The sequence below is a fragment of the Podarcis bocagei genome (assembly GCF_964188305.1).
Source record: "Podarcis bocagei genome assembly, chromosome: 9".
Lineage (NCBI taxonomy): Eukaryota > Metazoa > Chordata > Lepidosauria > Squamata > Lacertidae > Podarcis > Podarcis bocagei.
The window spans coordinates 53,808,269-53,829,373 of NC_138134.1; the positions used below are offsets into that span (position 1 = coordinate 53,808,269).

General features: G+C 41.7%; 1 protein-coding gene across 11 annotated transcripts in view; it reads left to right on the forward strand.

Moving 5' to 3' along the window:
• The window catches only part of CAMK2D (calcium/calmodulin dependent protein kinase II delta), a gene marked incomplete at its 3' end in the record, with an annotated part of 142,009 nt that overhangs the window by 35,340 nt on the left and 85,564 nt on the right, over positions 1 to 21,105 (forward strand). For 10 of the 11 annotated variants that reach the window (XM_081208137.1, XM_081208129.1, XM_081208128.1 and 7 more), the window contains exon 3: positions 20,447 to 20,506. The exons of the other annotated variant lie outside the window; for it this stretch is intronic. In XM_081208137.1, the coding sequence (XP_081064263.1) occupies positions 20,447 to 20,506 (60 nt within the window). The remainder of the gene's footprint in view (positions 1 to 20,446; positions 20,507 to 21,105) is intronic. 11 annotated transcript variants of the gene reach the window in all.

Sequence of the window (21,105 nt, forward strand, 5' to 3'; positions counted from 1 at the left end):
AAAATGCGATATAGAGTGCAAGAAAACCACATTGATTGATCTTTGTTTGCTATTGTAGCACAGCTATGCAGTCTATTCACATGAAGAACCACTTGCTCTCTTCGTTAGGGAAGGGAGTACTAACGAAGTCATCAGTCATTCATTACCTGACACAGAATCATGCAGTATCATATAAAGATGTCACTGTTGCGAGAAAGAAAGGTGGCAGGTCCTTCATATGCCCTCTCTTGTAATTTCTTCAGTGAGTTACTGTACTCCAAATGTGTCACTATTTGTTTTTTCAGATACGTTGACAGGTTTCTCCCTCCAGCAATTCCTGCATTGTTTTCCAATGTAAAACATGTTTCCTCTCAAATGAAGGAACAAAGCACAAATGTGGATAGAATTCTTAATCTAGGTTTGCTCCTTGGGAATTATCCAATTGAACCCTGTCTGTTGATAGTAACATGCAAAGCCGTTTGTGGAAAGCTTAAAGCTATTTGAGGATTTGACCCATTGATCTTTCTTTCTGCTAAGGCAGGATGGGCAGTTAATTGGCTGAGGAAACCTGATAAACTTCCAGTTGCTTAACAACATGAAAGCAAACAATAACTACCATGTGTTTTCACTCTAAGCTCATTTATGTCTGACATAGCCGCAAGCATGTCAACTGGAAGGATGGCTAAATACAGTTCGGATAAGTCATACAGATAACTAATATTAAACTAAAATGAGGTGTGAACAATGATTTGTGGTTTATACTTTCTCTGACTTCTGTGTAGGTGTTTTACATGGATGTGCTTCAAGAGTAATCATCACTCACTTTATTGGTCATTTCTATTTGGTGATGATGATGATGATGATGATGATTAACTTTGCATACTGCTCTTCATCCGAAGATCCCAGGGCAGCTCACAAATTGATAATCTCTCGATAAAGTTTCTGTTATAAAATTTCGCAGTAAAATTTAATGCAGAGTATTTTTCTGCCTTAAAAAAAATATTTACAGAAGGTGTTTACCTAGTGCAATAAAATTCTAGCTTAAACTAGAAAAGATGTATTATATCCAGGAGTCCCCTACAATGAAGTCTCAGCATTGTAAGGCAAGGGATGTCCAGAGTGAGGAATTATCTCTTTATTATCAAAAGTACACTTACAATGTAGGAAAAGACATGACCATTGGTCCTACATCTCTCAGCTACTCCTAGGTGTGCACCCAGTGAGTTAGTCGAAGTAACAGAGAGGCCACGCCCCTGACCTCCGGCTTATGTATCTCCCCATGGCTTCTACTCTTCATAGAATTGTAGAATTATAAAGTTGGAAAGGGCCCTGAGGGTCATCTGGTTCAACTCCCTACCATCCAGGAATTTCAAGTGAAACATGCATGACAGAGGGCCGTCCATTTGTCTGTGGTCATCCCAACCATGTAGTGCATGTATGGAGTGCTTCTGGACTCCTTGACTGGGGCTGGTGGAACTTGTAGTCCAGAACATATGGAGAGGCACAGGTTCCCCTACCCCAGGGGTCTGCAACCCGCGGCTCCGGAGCCGCATGTGGCTCTTTTACATCTTTGCTGCGGCTCCGGGGCGGATACTAGCAAGGGGAGGAGGCGCATTGTGCGCCCCGACACTCCTCACTGTGGCGGGCGCTGTACTGGCTGTGACATCGCATGGGGGCAGTGCGTGCATTAGTCACGCACCGTCCCGACGTCACCTTCCCGCCCGCTGTCAGATCGTGGCTCCGGAGATATATTTGTTTTAAATGTCGCAATGGTTTTGCGGCTCCCAGTTGTTGTTTTTTCTTCGGAAACGGGTCCAAGTGGCTCTTTTTGTCTTAAAGGTTGCAGACCCCTGCCTTACCCTGTTGCAGTGGATGTAAACATTGGATCCCCCCCCCCCCGTTTTCCTTTTTGGCACAGTATCTTTATTATCAGTCGTAAAATGACTGCAGTCAAATTGGTTCCCTCTGACTCTGGAAGCTGAAGGTTCAGGTTTTACAATTAGTTGGAGGTCAGTAATCACACTTAAAACTTGATAGAAAATGTGTTGATTAGGGGATAGTTTTGTTACTTTGCCCCTTGAACCACTGTGTCCTGATAGAAATATATCTGCATTACTCCCATCCTGCCCCATTTTCTCCAATTTTAACTAGCTTTAAATGTTTTGTAGATTCATTTTGTGCCTACCGGGACACTTGGCAGTAGGTAATTCTAATGCCTGAAAGTTTATTGCTAGTCAACTTCCATGCAATTAAATAGAAACATGATTCACAGTAAGAAATTGCCAGTAGTTTGAAAACACATGCTGAAATGACAGCCCTGCATTCCTGTGGTTTCTCGGGTCACATATAAACATAGTAATGATGACAAAAATGACAGTTGTACAGTCAAGTCAAGAATAGGTTTTCCATTTGCAAATAAATAAAATAGCGTAGAATCCATTCAAAGATAACTTAGCTGGATGAGTTGTTTTCATTAACATGGTTGATATTGGCCCAGATATTACAAACAATGTATGGTAACAATGCAGATGGCTATAGAAAGAATTGATACCCCCCCCCAAATCTTAGGAGGTAGAGGGAGGAAAAAGTCACCTCCCAAAGTGTGCCTCATGATAACTTTGTATTGCTGACAAACGCACAGGAATAATGAAAGTTGCTTATTTGGCTTATTGTCTTCCAGAAAGTATAGACTTTACATAGCTGAACTGGGCTCAGAGATTAGTAAGACGAAAATTGCAATGGAAGACCCAGAAGACTATAGTATAGTATATACTATGGTACTATATATCTGACTGTGTTGGAATTAGTGGCAGCAAAAGTCCCATCTTTTGAGCAACCAACTTTGGTTTCACCTTTTTTACTTGTAAATGCTTAAGATGGCATATACTGACTGCTCCATCTTTGTGCTTTCAGAAACCAGTAATGTTGGTATAGGCAGCACCCCAACCCCCATTTATGTGGGGGTTACTTTCCGAGGCACCACATGTGTCAGTGAAATCACTTATAAATGAAATCCATTGAAAATCCCTGCAAACACCCCATTCTGCCAACATTTCATCCTTTTAGTGATGTTTTCAGTGATGTCTTTATGACCTTTCTGGGTCACTTCTGGGTTTGGTGCAATGTGCGTATAGATGGTCATGCACATATTGAACGTGCATAAACTCTGCCTGTTTCCTAAATATCTTTGGAACTAATGATTGAAAGCATACATTTTTAAACGCACCTAAGTGCTTTCCTTGTGTGAAATGTCCCAGTTGAGACACTGTTTCCAAATCATTTGATCAAGTAGCACTACCCATGGTTTTAGTTCTTCATCCTGAATTAGATAATCTCTCTTCACAGATTTATTTCCTCAACATAGACTGATCATTTATCAGATAGACCAGGCTTCCTCAACCTCGGCCCCTCAGATGTTTTTTTGCCAACAACTCCCATGATCCCTAGCTAGCAGGACCAGTGGTCAGGGATGATGGGAACTGTAGTCTCAAAACATCTGGAGGGCCAAGATTGAGGAATCCTGAGATAGACCTATCTGGGCTAAAGTGGTTTGAATCTTGTTGCACTTCAAAAAAATCTGAGGATGGCAACAGAAAAAACACACATTAAATACTTGTTTCCTTCAGGAAACTCATTCAAATGCTTTTGTAATATAACTACAATATAGCTTTTGTAACGTAACTACAATATAGCAGAAGAAAGAAAGGAAAAAATGGTTAGCTCATGTTAACAATGAGATTAATCCACTAATTATCTAATTTAAATATGTAAAATATATTAATACAGTCTGGTATAAGTCTCTTTACAACCATAAGGACTCATACGTTCCACTATCATTGTCCACCTATTGTTCCACCCAATACTTGAATGTAAAAGTGCGTGAACATCTGCAAATATTCAAGGATTTTTCCAAAGTAAAGTTAATATGAACAACAATTCCTGACCGAAAAGAAACCACAGAATATGCTGACATCATATGCCCTAAAGAGGCACGTTCAGCATTACACTGCCAGTATCTCTTTTAAGTACTCCAGAAGTCTATTGGAGTGGGAGGGAGCATATGTCTGGCATTCTATAAAAAGATGTCAATGTCTATATTTTCTCCATTCCAACAATTTGCTGCTTTGAGATGAGTCAAGACAGCTCAGGGTTGATAGGAATCTCCTCAAAGATATGGACAGGTTTTGGATCCAGAGATGTCCTGTAGAAGCAGAAAAGTGAACTGCCTCCAGTTTTCCTATCCTGCTGAAGTCCAAAGTCCCACGGCTCATGCTGCTTTAGAAATTCCACCAGCCCTCAGCAGTGGCTTTTGGGGGTTGCACAGCGTCTTTAGTGGAGGGAGGAAGAAGCGAGAAAAGCCCTGTTTTGTGCAGGTGGAGTTTTGCTGATTCTTTTGTAAACCCACCCCTAGATCTGCTTTTGTTCCTGGGAAGGCTTAATTAAGAGCAAAGAAAACAGAACCCAATAATCCCTCATGTTACATGCATTAGATTTGCACAGTTTCAACCATATGCTGTTGAAGGAGGCCTGGTTGAAATTTCAACCCAGACAAGAGTGGAGAGCTTAAAATCTGTTTTTGCGCAGGGTCCACTTTGAGTTACCTAGCATGGAAAGAGCTTTTAAGCACTCTGCCAATCTTGCTGGATACAAGGCGCAGGGATGCTCTCACAAGATGTTGCAGGAGCACCCCCAATGTTCCAGAGCAGACCTTGAGCAGACCTCCCCCCGCCCCGAGCAAGGGAAAGATCCTAAAAGCTCTTTTTGTTCCAGGTATCCCAAGTGGACCCGGCACAGAAATAGCTTTCAGGCTCTTGGCCTTGCTTGCTGGGCAAGGCCCTCTTGGCACACTGACTCTGGGAGGGCTGAGGATGCTTTCTCTCCCCCACTAGCTGTGGAGTGGCTCCAAGGGGTTAACTATACAGTGGTACCTCGGATTACATACGCTTCAGCTTACATGCGCTTCATGTTACAGACTCCGCTAACCCAGAAATAGTGCTTCAGGTTAAGAACTTTGCTTCAGGATGAGAACAGAAATTGTGCTCCGGTAGTGCGGCAGCAGCAGCAGGCCCCATTAGCTAAAGTGGTGCTTCAGGTTAAGAACAGTTTCAGGTTAAGTACGGACCTCCGGAATGAATTAAGTACTTAACCCGAGGTACCACTGTACACGATTTTTGTGTATACTATATGCATAACCCTTGAAACCAAACCCCTGCATAAGGTGAGAAATTGCTGTATTTAATTTGGAAATAATAATGGTTGTGGGCAGTACCATTCCAATTACAGTGGTGCCCCGCAAGACGAATGCCTCGCAAGACGGAAAACTCGCTAGACGAAAGAGTTTTCCGTTTTGGAGGTGCTTCACAAAACGAATCTCCTATGGGCTTGCTTCGCAAGACGAAAATGTCTTGCGAGTTCCTGCGGTTTTTTCCCTCCCCCCCTTTTCTAAGCCGCTAAGCCGCTTATCAGCTGATCCGATAAGCTGATAAGCCGCTAAAAGCCGCTAATAGCGCTAATCCGCTAATCCATCAATGGGCTTGCTTCGCAAGACGAAAAAACCGCTAGACGAAGAGAATCACAGAACGGATTCTTTTCGTCTTACGAGGCACCACTGTACTAACAAAACTCCAGCACTTAATGGTTTGTTTCTCTCCAAACAAACCACAGGAGGAAGTCAAGGAGAAAAACAAACAATGAGTGCTGGTTCACTATGGTTTGTTTCATCCCAGCTTGGGAAAAAGAGAAGTGGGTCAAGCACACTTTGAGCAGCATGGTCAAGAATGCTTTTCTTTTGTTCGTTCCTAGTCAGTCATAGTTTGGCTTGCCATGATGTGAAAACCAGCTCATAGAATAGATACTATTTAAATACAATGTGGAATGCAAAGTTTTGAAATTAATAGGGTGGAACCATTACCCAGGGTTAAATAAACACACTCCATCTGCACTGTATTCTGGCAAACTATGCTGAAGACTTCATAAAATCCAAGCTGGTTCATGAGTACCTACAGAATGAAACTATTTTAAACATTTGGAAGGTCAAGCTTTACATTTTACCTTGAGTTTGAAAAGTGCAGTTAATTGGAAAGCTGAGTCATTTATCCAAGGTCAGTCAAATGGCGTAGTATCTCATCTCCCAATTACTGTATCTATATAAGAGAAGGTTAGGACGAAATTGCTTCTTCTGAATGCAAGTTGTGAATCACTATGGAGTGACAAACCTCTCTCTTTTTTTATACACATAAGCACACTTCAAAGCTAGACATTGCCAGATTGATGTGTCACGGCAATCTGACTGCTAAGATGAACTTCTTTCACCTTTTGCCAGTTTGGTGTACTTTCCAGAAGAGCCCAGATCAGCATAGAAGGTGAAGAGGTGGACAAGCCTTTGAATAGGAGGAGATTGTTGTTGTTTAGTCGTGTCTTACTCTTCGTGACCCCATGGACCAGAGCACGCCAGGCACTCCTGTCTTCCACTGCCTTCCGCAGTTTGGTCGAGAACACTGTCCAACCATCTCATCCTCTGTCGTCCCCTTCTCCATCTTTCCCAACATCAGGGTCTTTTCCAGGGATCTTCTCTTCTCATGAGGTGGTCAAAGTATTGGAGCCTCAGCTTCACAATCTGTCCTTCCAGTGAGCACTCAGGCCTGCTTTCCTTAAGGAAAGGAGATAGGAGGACACACACACACACACACACACACACACACACACACACAGCGCAATATCATTATGCACTGGCTTTCTAGTTTGTTTCAGACAAGCAGGTGTTGTGGTGTTGCACTCCTTTGGCAACAGTGCATAATATAACATAATTCAGTGTGATGAAGTTTACTTCTATGGAATTTTATCATCTTCCCTTTCCTCCCTCATAGCACTTAGCATATTCCATTCCAGTAACGTGAGACCAAATGCCCATGCAACACTGAAAGACTTAAAAGCTACCAGGTGTATGTGTGGTTGTGTGGTGTTGTTGTTGTTGTTGTTTCTGATAAACCAACTCTTAATTTTCCTTTTCTCTTCCATTCTTTGGAAAAATCCTAACATTAAAAGAACCTGTTTCTGTGTCTAAGGTATCTGAAACATGTACACACAGAGCTCTGGCAGAGACCATTGAGTGTTGCCACTAGTCAGCATAGTTTTGTGTTCTGGGTATGTGCCTGCACCCATCTTCAGTATCTCTCCCAGAGTGATGCTTTTCAGTTTGTGTACCACACCACAGCATGCCACACTTCCCCCTTATCCCGCCTGATTGATGGCCTGCTAAATTCTTGCTTCTAAGCAACAAATCCATATATTCATGTAATAAATTTCTCTCTTTCCATCACTCCTCTCTAGCCCCGAACCCTTCAAAAGCAATGCAGTTGGGTGTTTCCGCTCCCCTTAACACAGCTTTGTGGCAGAATTACAAGTAACCTGTTTGCTGCATTAATATTCATCTTGTCTTGTCATGAGAGAGAGAAAAAGAGATATTTCCATGCACAAATTAGGTCTGTTAAGAATAAATAATATGAAGGTAAGCTGTCATGGGAAAATTTATTTGTTTGTAGTGAAATATAACTGGCAGCATATCCACATATTTTTTAAAAAATCTTTTTGCCACAATACATTTGATGGCATTTCAGATACCATAGTCCTCCTTGTTCGTCTGGCGCGGATTTAACACTGGCTGTTTTCTAAACACAGTTTACAAATTAGGCAGACACATATACATGCAAACACACCCCTTTTCCTTGTAGTCCTAACTGTGATCAACATTACATCTGCAACATTAACCATGGTTAGTATAAACTAGTTTAGTTGGGATTGTGAACCAGTGTTTGAACAGTTCTGCAAACCCTGGTTAATGTCATGGACTGGCTAGATGCAAAGGAATGGTGGGAGGCACTGGTTGGGGAACCCCCAGGGAAGAAGGCTCAGAGCCAGAGGATTGGTGTTGGGGAAATGATGCGTGGTTAGAGGGAGAAGCTGGGATGAGGAGATGTCGGAAGCTGAAGCGGCAACAGGGTTTAGTGAGCAGGAGGAGGCTGTGGCAGAGGACACTGCAGACTCAGGGACAGGAGAGGAGGGGGAGCCAAGAAGCAGAGTGGAGGCAGGCTGCGGAAAAATCTAGGGTCTCCCCCTCCTGCTGTGACCAGTTTCCCTCCCCCCCCCCCCGATCTCCCAGAACACTCAGAGAAATGGGAGGAGTGGTGAGAGTCAAGGCGACAGAGCCTTAGGCCGCTGTGAAAGAAACCAGGGGAGGAGCCATAGGGAGATGTGGAAGAGCTGGGACCTTCAGTCCTCACTGCTGCCCTACTGGGAAGGGTTACTGTGATCATTGGGCCTGTGGTGTTTCATTTTCTTTGATGTGTTATGGAAACAGGTAGAGAAAAGAGGAGAGGGGATAGGAACCTGATGGGGGATGGCCATGCTCCTATGTGGGTGACCCCTGCTTTACAAGTCCGAGGCAAAATTGACTTTGCCAATCCTACATGGAGTTATTTTGTCTATGCACAGGTCTTTGTGAAAGCTGACATTCTAATTCTCCCGAGTTTGCCCACATTTCGCCCTTACTGGGAAGTGATAAAATCAGGAAAGCACTTCAGAGAGTCCACCTAGGAGCATTTACAAATGGCACTATTCTTTGAGATGAAGGAGCCTTAAGAGTTATTTTTGCACAAAGCATGAAGAGTGAGGTATTCTTCATGCTGGGGTAGTTTCAATGCAGTGGTGTCAAGTGGTCATGGTGCCATTGGGTGTCTGGTTGCTAGACAACAGATAGGAACAGTAAATATGAATGACTGCCTGCTGCCACAGCTACTTTTCCCTGAAGCCTCAGCGTAGTGACCACTAGAAGCATCTGTAACATTTACCAATTTGCTTGCAATTTGTTAAGTTGATTCATAGCTTAATTAGTTTCTGTGACTGCATCATAATGTTTAAATTGTTCCCTTTCAAAGCCAGCATTCTTCTACCAACAGCATCTGTTCTGAATTTGTCTTTTAAATTTAATCATATTAAACTCCACAGATTTTCACACTGTCATCCACACAAATGCATAAATGTTTTGAAAATTCAAACAAAATATAAAACTGTGACATAACGTACACCAGCAATTTGCAATGTGCCTGGCTATAGTGTATTAGTAATTTTCCTTATGTCTGTTCTTCTGGACTACAGTTTGTGCTTCCTGCAATGGTTGAGGCACTTGTTCACAAAATCTATGCTTAGAAATAATTTCAGCTAAGTGAGAAATTAATAACAAATAATTCGTTTAGGCAAGAGGAAGCAGTGGCATTATTCAAATGAATTGTGTCTGTAAGGCACAAGTCATGTAGCTCAATGCTCCAGTAGCCCTAAAGAACATGGTGTTCATACTGAATGCACCCTTAACCTTGGTTATTGAAAGCTCTAATAATTGGCAATTTTAAAATAATTTACCTTGAGTAACCCTTTTTAGGTCAGCTAATATGAGTACCTTAAGGACTGCACTCTGAAGTCTATGAATCTCAGTATTTGATTTACTTACTACATCTTTACAGGGAGGAAATACTTAACCTCTGATATAATCTTTATGGAGCTGTTAACTAGAGATGCAGCTTAAGAAAAAGATGAGGTAGGCCGGATGCCCTCATAAATTGCCAAACGGGGGAAGTTAGAAAATTATAGACTAGTATAGGTCAGCCTTCCAGATGTTTTGGACTTCCACATCAGCAGCAGATGGCATGTCAGGGAATGAATGTAGTTCATTCCATGGAACAGCATTCCTGTTGAGATACGGCAGGTGCCCACTTACTGTACCTTCCAAAAACAATCAGAGATACTGTATTTTTGTTTCAACAAAAGCTCCACCTTAGGTGTTCATTTTGTATTGCTTAAGAACCCTTTTTGTCCTGTTTTTAAGCCTACCTTGAGCAAAACAAACAAACAAATAAATTGCAATATGTTTCTAGACAGACTTGACACATAAAAAGCAGTTTACAAATTAATAAAAAACACATAGCTGACCAAATAAAAACATCTGCAGAGCACCAGGCTGAGAAAGGCTGATCTAGATCCTAGGGAATGTTTTTGATGGGTTTCTTCAGTTTTGAAAGATTTGTCAATACGCTGACATCAAAAACCTAACCTTTTCAGAGCAGCCCTGAAAGACTGCATTTTGTTCTAGCAAAGCAGGGACAAAAAAATGAACGGTTGTGTAAAATGTATATATAGTCAGTGCATGCCTAAGCATGTATATGCTGCCAGAAATTCACTCCCTGCCAAAGGATTCAGGAGGAGTTCCTCCCTAGTAAGTGTGGTTAGATTGAAACCTTGGTCAAAATAGCAAACAGTTATGATAAAATAATATTGTAGACTACCCCCTCTCCCCTAAAAAAAATAGTCAAGAAAGGAAACTATTATTTTCCATCAGTTCGTTCAATGTCATTTGTACACACAGTTTCTTGGAATCCAGTTTGTGTTAACTGAGTCATCCCTATTGTGGTAGGAGCCAGAATCTAGGATGTTGGAATAAATTTGACTTTAGACATGAAAGAGGTAACGGAGCCAAGGTTCTTTAGGCATGACTCATAATTTACAGGCTGTGGACCACATCTTTCAGTGGAGCTGGTTCCAGCATGAGGCCTGAAGTCAGTAGTAGGCTTACCAAGAATATGATTTAAAGATTCATTCCCGTGCCATTTTTTTTATTGCGGTATCTGATGCTGAAACCAAGTGTGTCCAGATTCTATGTGCATATATAAAAGTAATCAATCACATATGATGTTTGGCCTGACTGAATGTCTGATGTGACTAGACATAACCAAACATAACCAAGAGATAGCATAACTGTAGATTGGCCTCAGCACAGGTCACTCTTGGGCAACTGGTATTCCCCCCCCTTCAAATTTAGAGCTCTCTTCTTTTTAGTTTATGTTTCTGTGTTTTATTTGCGTTGTTCAAAAATTGCATTAGAAAGCCGCATGTACACATGCACAACACACATGGTCTAAAAAGTTACAGACTGTGAATTTGACTATAAAATCAGAATGAAAAAGTCCCATGCAAACATGGCAGGACATATTAAATTTGTGCAGGTTGCATAATTCAAGATGCAGCATGGGTCCTTGTCTCTGTCTTAATGTGTGTTAGTACACTTTTGTGCTATTGATACCATTGTCAGTTGAGGGACTGGGTTCAGTTGGTCGAGGCTCCCTTTTCTGCATGAATTGACACAAGGTTTAGACCTTGTAGGCGATTTAACACTGTTGACTGCCCACTAGGAAATCAGATCACGGAAACAGAAATACTTACCCAGATCCTTGGCATAGGTCCAGGTAAAGCAGTCTTGCAAAGTATAGCTGAGGATATTATCAACAGATACGGGAATTGTTCTGCCAAAACACAGGGAGAGGGGGGAGAATTATGCTCCCTATTTAAAGAGCTAGTTTCTCTGATTCTACAATGACCTTTCTGAAACAGGCATTAATAAGTTAGGTAACTGGCAGCATTGAAGTTGGGGGGGGTCAAACCATATTTTAAGTAATCAAAATAGTTTCAGAATGCTCCTATCAAGACGATTCTATATAAAAAAAGGAGCACCCTTGCAAAATTTGATACATTTTAAGTGGTGTTTGTTAGGAACAGCAATACCCTCTGTATGCTTCAGCAGGGGAAAGTCCCATTGAACTCAATGGGATTTACTTCAGAATAGACACCCACATTTACTGGACTGTAAATCTTAACGTGTAAATTGTTTAATAGGAAATATTTTCCATAATTTTGTGCATGAAGATGACAACATAGGCCAATAATAATTTAGTTGATTGTCCGCGGCACACTTCATTTTAATCTGACTTCTGGAGTTGATTTTTAAAAGCAAGGCCAGAACAAGGTATTTTGACACCTCTGGCAAGGACACCTTAGTCACCTCTCTTGCAACATGTAATATGATAGATAATAAAAAAATGAACACAAAGTCTGCACATGACTTTCAATGCTCGTCTTTTTATTTTGCTGTTATAAAGCACCACAGTAAACATTTAACTGAAATGTTAATTTGTAGCATCATATCCTAAAATGTAAATAAGTAATGTTTAATACGTTTTTAGGCCTAATTACGTCATAGTGCTAAACCTTGATTTTTAAAATCCATGGCTTAGTGTTAGCTGTGGACAGTGTCTAGTAGCTCTACTGTGATTTGTTTACTCCCAGCAAATCGCTGTCTGAAGCCATGATTATTATTTTTTGGCCTATGGTTTGTTTTAATTGTGGCTTGGTGTTATGTATGAACCAAGTACCCTTTCTAAATCAAGGTTTGATTGAACACAAAACAAAACTTTTTCCCCCCTAGCTGGATTACAAATATGTTGTAGAGCATCTAACTTATTGGCCTGGTTCACACATAAATTTAAGCCATCATTTGTTTAACCAACCACAAGTTTGTCACTCAGTCAAGCAAACTATGGCTTTTTTTCTCCAAAGCTTGGTTTGTTTTCCAGCTGCTCTTGTCTTGTGATTTTGTAACTTCCAAGGATTAGTTGTGGGGCATTCTTCCATTTTTAGAAGTACAGTGATGTAGCAGTAGATTTGCATTTGCCTTCTGTGGCGGGACTCCTTTAAAAATAATAATCTGTGGTACTAGATAATATATTCTAGGATTCCCCCCCCCCCACTCTGTGTGTTGAGGGAGATGTCAACAGTACATTTTGTCCTATAGCTAGGGCAGCTTTTGAGCCTGAGGTTCAGTCCTGGACAATAGTTTGGATACTAGGAGTCAAATCTAGACTGTATTTGTAATTACAAATGTGCTTCTAGTAAACACAAAGCTAGCCAACATACATCTGGGATCAGGAAAGAGAGTTTTTCTGCCAAGATGCATGGCCTCCAAAGATTTCTCTTTTTTAGAATATACGTGCTGATGTCCCTGAAGATTCTAGCCTTTCTTCGCAGCCTTTTCCCTTTTACGTCTATATAAGCTAGTAGTCAGGGGATTCAAATGCCTGCTGGGGGATCTCATCCATCTAAAGAGTTTTTGTTTTTACAGTAGCAGGATAGTCTGTAAAGTGAAATGAGCCACGTTCCAGCCAGTAGTACCAGTCAATGAAGGCATAGTTAAAAAGCAATAAGGAATCCCTTGGCTATGATACACCATAAGCAAAACCACAGATTTTTATTTTTTATAAAAATAATAATCTGCTGGAGGGAGTGATTGGGAACCTTAACCTCACATTTTCATGTGTGCAAGTGTTATTTTTAGAAACGGTGCCACTGAGAAATGTCTTCTGCTCAGACATTTTTGGAATTGGAAATTGCATTGGTGTTTTGTGAACTGGAATTTGAATCTCCCTCGGACTGTGAATATGCAGGCACTGGAAACTGTCACAGAGGCAAAAGGATGAGGCAGGTAAAAGAGTAGTGAAGGCATTTTGGGTTCATGATGCCGACAGGTGTATCATTAGCGCTCACATATTTGCTCATCAGTGTGCATATGTCCCCAAAAGATGTCTGTTACTGTTGGAATTACTTGTACCAAGAAAAAGGTCATTTTCTTTTGCTACAATGGACTAGCATGGCCATTCCTTTATAAGTTACATCAAGAGTAAAACAAATAAATAAAACAACCAAGAAAGTAGAATTCCAGAAGTCATTCATTCTGCTTTGGGCCCCTGCAATAAAGTGGGAGATTTGAATGTTGGTTCTTGCTTAGGTGTTCTCTAAAGATACATACCGGTATATTAGAATTCAAGTTACCTGGACATTTAGTATTAAACTAAAGGCTGCTATTGATTCTTCTACTCGGCAGACACTGATAGAGATGTCTCTTTGCTCCTGCATTCCTGTGCTAAAAGGGGTGTGGGTGGGTGTGGGGGTGTATGAGGGGGAGGGAGGGATTGAACAATCCAACCAAAAGAGTCAACAAGGGCTGTGCTGCGACATTCCCTGCCTTCTGAAGGGAAGGGCCATAGCTCAGTGGTTGAGTATCGGATTCAATTTCCACCATTTCCATGTAGGACTGGGAAATTAAAAGCTGTGATTGCTTCTACATTGTCAGAGTAAGACAGCACTGAAGTAGATGGACCAGTGGCTCAGCAGGAGAGGTGGCAGGGTTTATGGAATCCCCAGCTATTTCACTTGTGGCTTGTGGATTGGCTGTTGCGCATTGCAGCTTGTGAATATGGAGTGGCCATCTTAGAATCATAGAATTGTAGAAGGGACCTCCCCTTGCTATGCAAGAATGTCAACTAAAGCATCCATGACAGAGGGCCAGCCAACCTCTGCCCAAAAAACCTCAAAGGAAGGTGAATCTACCACCTTCCAATGGAGTCCATTCCACTGTCAAACAGCTCTTACTGCCAGAAAGTTCAGAATCTCCTTTCTTGTAACTTGAAGCCATTGGTTTAGGACCTACCCTCTGGAGCACAAGAAAACAAGCTTGCTCCATGTGACAACCTTCTAGATATTTGAAGATGGCTATCATATATCTTCTCAGTCTCCTCTTATCCTGGCTAAACATACTCAGCTCCCTCAACTGATCCTCATAAGGCTTGGTTTCCAGACCTTTGATCATCATGGTCACCCTCTGCTGCACATGTTCCAGCTTGTCCATATCCTTCTTAAATTGTGGGGCCCAGAACTGGACATAGTACTCCAGTTGCTGTCTGAGTAAGACAGAATAGAGTAGTACTGTTACTTCCCTTCATCTGTACACTATACTTCTGTTGATACAGCCCAAAAGAGCATTAGCTTTTTTTGCTGTTGCGTCACACTGTTGACTGAAGTAACTTTTGTTGCAGAATGCTACATCATTATAGATTCTGGGCACATGCACTCATACTAATTACTGCTCGTTATAAACTCTTGACAATGGACTTTTGCTACTAAGTATTTGATAGTTTCTTGCAGATACTAACCTGGAAGATCTGGTTTTAAATTCCTGGCAGAATGACTTGCTTTGAGCCATGGCTCCATATGCCTCATTTCCCTGTAATTAAATTTGGATAAAGACAAAGGCCTACTTTGTCAGTGATTATTTCTAAGCCCTTTTGAGCACTGGATGTGATCATAGCTACCTGTACCCACCTTCTTTTGGTATAGCCTGCCATCCCATAATTTGTTAGATTAATGTGTTAGTCAGTATGGTCCTGCTGGTTGAGAATGGAGTAATAATGGCTGAATAGAGGTATAGAAAAATGAGACTGAGTGCTAGGAAAGCACTCAGTGGCTGATAAATATGTCCTTTCTTCATTCCTTTGTTGGGATCCTTTGGCAAGATTAGTGCAAATTTACCTTTCTTTCTTTCTTTCTTTCTTTCTTTCTTTCTTTCTTTCTTTCTTTCTTAACAAACAAACAAACAAACAAACAAACAAAAAACCTCTTAATGCCTGTAAGGTAAATAGTTAAAATCAGTAGATGCCCCAATCTATTCAGTGATCACAGAGCACTTCAGATCAATTGAGTTTGCTTTTCTTAGCCTTATTTTTTCAAAGCCTGATTGACTAGAAGTTCTGATGCAGTGTCCATCCACAAAAATAACTTGAGGCATGCTGTGTGCCCTAATTTAGGGGCTGTTGTTACTTTCATCCAGTGGCCCGTTAGAGAAAAATTGGCTCTTGTTGTGGCATCCGATTATTGGATACAAGCATCCATTGTGCTTTGTTGTATCTATGGGAAGTTGTCCTGGCAATAATGGCCACCTGACAAGTACTTGAAAACAGGATACATTAAGAAGATTGGTCTCCGCTGAGGAGGAAAAACACTTTATTAATGTCAGTTGTGCTTGATTATGTTAGAACAGTGGCTTACTTTTTCGACCAAAAAACCCCCCACCTCACCCACCCTTCCAAGTAAGGAAGAAATAAAGGAAGACAATTTCAAACGTTTCCCTAGGAGAAGGTGATGTTTACTAAAGCATTTGGTTTGAGAAAATGCATTATTTGTGTAAAGTCCAGGAGCCAATGTTCTCCAGCCTTGGCCTTGTAGAAGGTTGGATTGATGGGGTTCTGTTCTTTCCGCTTGAAGCAATTGGGGCACCCAGCGTTCTGGACAGAAAGCCTTGAGAACTGCCGGCTGTGGTGTGACTAGCCAAGCTGCTTTTGAACTCTCTAATAATCAAAGTCTAAAATTGGCTGCACTGTGAAATGTCAGAAGTATCATCCTCTCCAAAAGAGAAAATTAGGGCAGTTGGATTTGGTGACGGTTGCTGCATTGTGGGCTTCGGAGCCTTGAAAATCAAATCCTTGATTTTTATATCTGGCATTGATTTCTTGTACAGAGTTCAGTGTAATCAGTAAAGGAAGGTGCCGCACAATCTTAACAGTTTTGCTACTGATGTCCTCCCACAGTTGGATAGCTTTTAGAGAAACTTTGCAGAGGAGCAAAAACATCTATGGATATTTCTACAGCTTCATCCATGTTTCCTCTGTTAATGTTTTAACATTATTTGATAAACATTTGTTAAAGTGTTTTGCCCAAACCTGTAGAGCCACACAAACAATTCCATGGGAATTTGGATTTCCATGTCCCATGGGTAAACCTCATCTGAAAGCAAGGGCAGTTTCAGAAGCAGTTTGTGAACTCTCAATCTCTCTCTCTGCCAGTGCACATTGTTGAAAGGGGAAAAGGAAAGTAGAAAAATTTACTGGATGCCTGCAAGCTCTTGGGAATTCCTGAAGCAATCCTTGATGCTAGACTACACATTTAAAATAGAATCTGTTGCTTATAACGTGGCTGCTCCTTGAATGGAGTGCTTTCTATTGTTCTGAATGAAAATGAAAGATGAAGGTAATATACCATAGAAGTCTCAGACCTTTCAAGGAAAAAAAGAGTTCATTGATCAAAGACAATGTTATTGTGTGATCCTCTCCAACCACTTACCAACTTTTCTCTTTTAAGTATTTGCATTGCCTTGAAATATGCATGCATGGGAGCAATTTACAGTAATCTTAACATTCAGATCTAGTGCATACTTTATGTCTGGTGGATTATAAACCAAAGTACTGTTCAGCTTAACTCCGTATAAGACTCTTTCTGTTTAGTGGTTTTGATAACCTGATCGCAACAATTGACGGCAAGGATAAGGCAATCTATGGCTCCAATCAATGTAGCTTTGTATCATCTCCAGTATCATTTCCTGGGGGACTTGGACAGAAGAGTGTTGTTGTACTCATGTCCTCCTCGTGGGCTTCCCATAGACATCTGGTTGGCCACTGTGAGAACAGGATCCTGCTGTAGATGTGCCTTAGGCCTGATAGGGTTCTTGTGTCCTGGGGGGGGAGAGGGGCTGCTCATAGACATGAAACAGACAAGCACAAGACTTAACACGATGTATCTGTTGTTGGATGCTACTAGGTGAAGGTAGGGATGCAATTTGGACGCTTCTCACATTAAAAAAAACCAACAAGCTGGCACATACAGGAGAGACGTAGAGTTTTCTTCTTGTCATGCATGTTCTGTGTGTCTGGAGCAGGGGTTGGCAAAGTTTTTGTGGCTTGGGCCGGTTCACGGTCCCGCAGACACCGCGGTAGGCCGGAGTGTGTGCGTGCACACGCATGCACAAACGCTATTTCCAGCGCTCCTTCCAGTGCGGAGGAGGCGTGCGCAGCTTCCCATTGGCTGAAGGAGCTTCCTGCAGCCAATGGGAAGCTGGCCAGCGTCACGGAAGGCGGTCCCCGCTCTGCTCCACGCCAACCGAGCAGGCGGCGAGGGTCCCCGAGCGGTCTGCAGGGGTCCATGGGCCGGTTAAACGACCCCCGTGGGCTCCATGGGACTTGATCGTGCACACGCAGTACAAGATGGCATAGCAAGCAGCAAGGCAAATAATCAAGGACATTAAACTCATACAACCCTCTTGCCGTGCGGGTCAAGCTGTCCCAGTATTGATGAGCGCATGTGCAATTCCAGCCAAACTGCCCTGCTGATGGAAAGCTGATAAATAAAGTGAAACCTTCTGGTAAGGAAGGGTCCTTGAAATAAATAAGGAAAAGGGTTGATCAGCTACTGGACTCCCAGTAGTTCGGAGAAGTAACCCAGTATTTCAGAGTAGTAGCTACTAGACTCCCAGTAGTTCCCAGAAGTAACCCTTCTTCAAATCAGGCTTACAACCTATCTAGACCAGAGGAGAGCAGAAGGTAAATTGGAGTCCACTAGTAGATCTCTGGGCAATTTGAAATAGATCTGCAAGTGTTTTTGGCTTCCAGTTGCAAATTACAAAAAGAGTTTTCCCTTTTTTATAATTTGCAGAAAACTGGAGTGTATTTTTGTGTGAAACGATTGCAAGGCCAATTCTGATACTGAAAGCAAATATTTGGTCTGGGATATGTGCCTCACAGGCATTCTGTTCCTTTTTTACACCAGGCCTACAAGCATTGCCTTTGACTCCAGTTGGTGACACTTGAAGGTCTAGACTAGATAAAAAACAAAAAACAAAAGCAAGTAGATCCCGGAAGTCTGGCCACCCTCTGGCCCAGGCTACTTTTGCTTTAAAAGAAAGTGCAAACAGAGAGAAACAAACCACAGAATTCCTTTTAACTGTGAGCTTGGCCATGAGAAGTTGTAGAAGTTGCAGAAATGCGAACCTGATTGCATTTCCTGGTTTGCCATACCTCTGGCAACTTGACCTAAAGTACCATTTGCCGTGCCCCGCTGAATAAATCTTGGAAGTTGCGGTGTGATTGCTTAATAACAGATGACTCAGAGGAAATCATGAGCTATTCTCAGACAAGCAAAAAATTAGGCTAAAGTTCAGAAAATAATTCACTTGTAAATTATTTGCTCCATCACAAGTAATTGCAGCACTCTTTGATGCCTTTGTTTTGCTAGTTATAATATACTCGGCTTGGTTGCACTCCAAGCTGGCTTGATTTCAGGAACCCATAGTGGCTTGCCACTTACAAGTTTTTCCCCCCTCCTTACCTCCCACCTCAAGAGGATTTATGTACCTCAGGTTACATACGCTTCAGGTTACAGATGCTTCAGGTTACAGACTCTGCTAATCCAGAAGTAGTACCTCAGGTTAAGAACTTTGCTTCAGGATGAGAACAGAAATCATGCATTGGCGGTGCGGTGGCAGCAGGAAGGCCCCATTAGCTAAAGTGGTGCCTTAGGTTAAGAACAGTTTCAGGTTAAGAACAGACCTCCAGAATGAATTAAGTTTTTAACCCGAGGTACTACTGTACTTTAACATGGAAGTTGTTAGCAAAACAATTCTAGGCCATCAAACAGATCATGTCATACAGAAACTTGGTATAAGTCTCTCCTAAAACTCTTCCCCTCCCTGCAAGTGTTATGCATGTCCGGGCACATTAAGAGTTCCTATAAATTCTGCTGTATACAAAGCGACGCTGAAAGAAACTTGGATAGGAGCAGTGAGTGGGTGCTGAAGTAATTCACACTAAAGGTTCTAGATTTCTATGACAGGAACACACAACGGGGAGCAGCGGAGATGAACTTCCTAGCTCCACCCTCCCTTCACTATTCTCATTGCCCTCCACAAGATAGAGGCAGATCTTCTGAAACTGAAAGCTATAGATCCCTGGAAAATAAGAATGTTAGAACCCTGGGAAACCAGTGTTTTATAATGCTTAGGGAGCCTCCATGAGGACAGAAGGCTCCCCATTTCAGAAGAGTTGCCATGCACTATTCTAACCCCACCCTTACCCCCAGCAAAATTAGTTTAACAAGTTGGATTACTTTGCAGAGCTGGTATCTCAGGTCTGCAATCCCATCCATCCCCTTCAGTGTGGGTAAAATAATGCTGTACTGCAAAGGGAGGAGATAGTGTGGAAGACTAACGCACAGCCCTGATAAACAAACCACGATGTAGCCAATAGCCATGACACCTGAATTGGGCCAGTGTCTTGTCAAAAGTCACACAGTAAATACCTAAGAAGATTTGAAATGGGAATCTCCTAGCTCATTCTCTTGTCCACTATACTAAGCCTTGGCGCCATCCGCACTATATATTTCAACACTATTATACCACTTTTTAAACAGTCATTTCTCCCCAATGAATCCTATTTTTGTGGGGTGCTGAGAGTTGTTAGGGGACTCCTGTTCCCCTCACAGAGCTACAGTTTCTAAAGATGTTTAACAGTCAGTCCCTCTTACATGGGAACTCTGAAAACCATGGCTCTATGCAGGGAATACAAGTGTCTCGTAACATCTGTCAGCACCCTTAAAAACTACATTTCTTTGGGGGAAGCCAGGACTTTTGATGTATAGTGCGGATCGACACTTAATCTAGAATTGAGTTTAGAGACAGCACCCTGGCACAATAACTAAGTTTATTCTGCTTAAAGAAAGTTGTGAATTAAGTAGATCTTTCTAAATCACCATGGCAGATGGTTAGAATACAGTATTTATAGGAATTTCAAATATGCAAAGGGCACTATGTACATTCCATGATCATGTTTCACTTTGCACCAGTTCTTGTTTTATTCTCACGCTAAATAAAAGACATGGTTATTCCTGCTAAAATTATTAATCTATTTATTATTATTATTATTTCCTGCAGATCACCAGAAATTGGAAAGAGAAGCTAGAATCTGTCGCCTTTTGAAGCATCCCAATATTGGTAAGAATGCGGACAATACACAGCCATGTAGAATTTTTTTTTACAGGAGAAATGCTACAGTATTAGTCTCAGAGAAATAAGGCAGACCAAAGAGATGAGTTTGTGCTTGTACTGATGTGATCTAATACCAGTGCCAGAGCATTAAAACTTTTAATTTACTAAGAAATTTCTGCATATGTTGAGAAATGCAAATATTTCACATTTCAGTAGGGAAGGGATGCAAAACCTTGGCCCTGTTGATATTGCTGGACTCTAGCTCCAATCATTCTTGGACAGCATGACCAGTGGTGAGTGATCAAGGGAGTTGTAGCCAACAACACCTGGAAGGGAAAAGGTTCCTCATCCCAGACCCAGCTGTGCTACCCAAGGAATAAAGAAAGGGAAAAAATTGTTGAGTTGTAGCTAGGTGTTAAAAATGAAAAAGACAGCTCTGACAGCTCAGTGAGATGGAATTTTCACAACTCTATCAATACCTAGCAAACCTCCCACCCATCCCTTTTCTTACCTTTTCAACTTGTCCTATGCAGGGGCTATAAGCTAATGTGGCAATGTGTGGCAATCAGCCATATCAGCACAGTTGTCTGCAATATAGCAAGAGT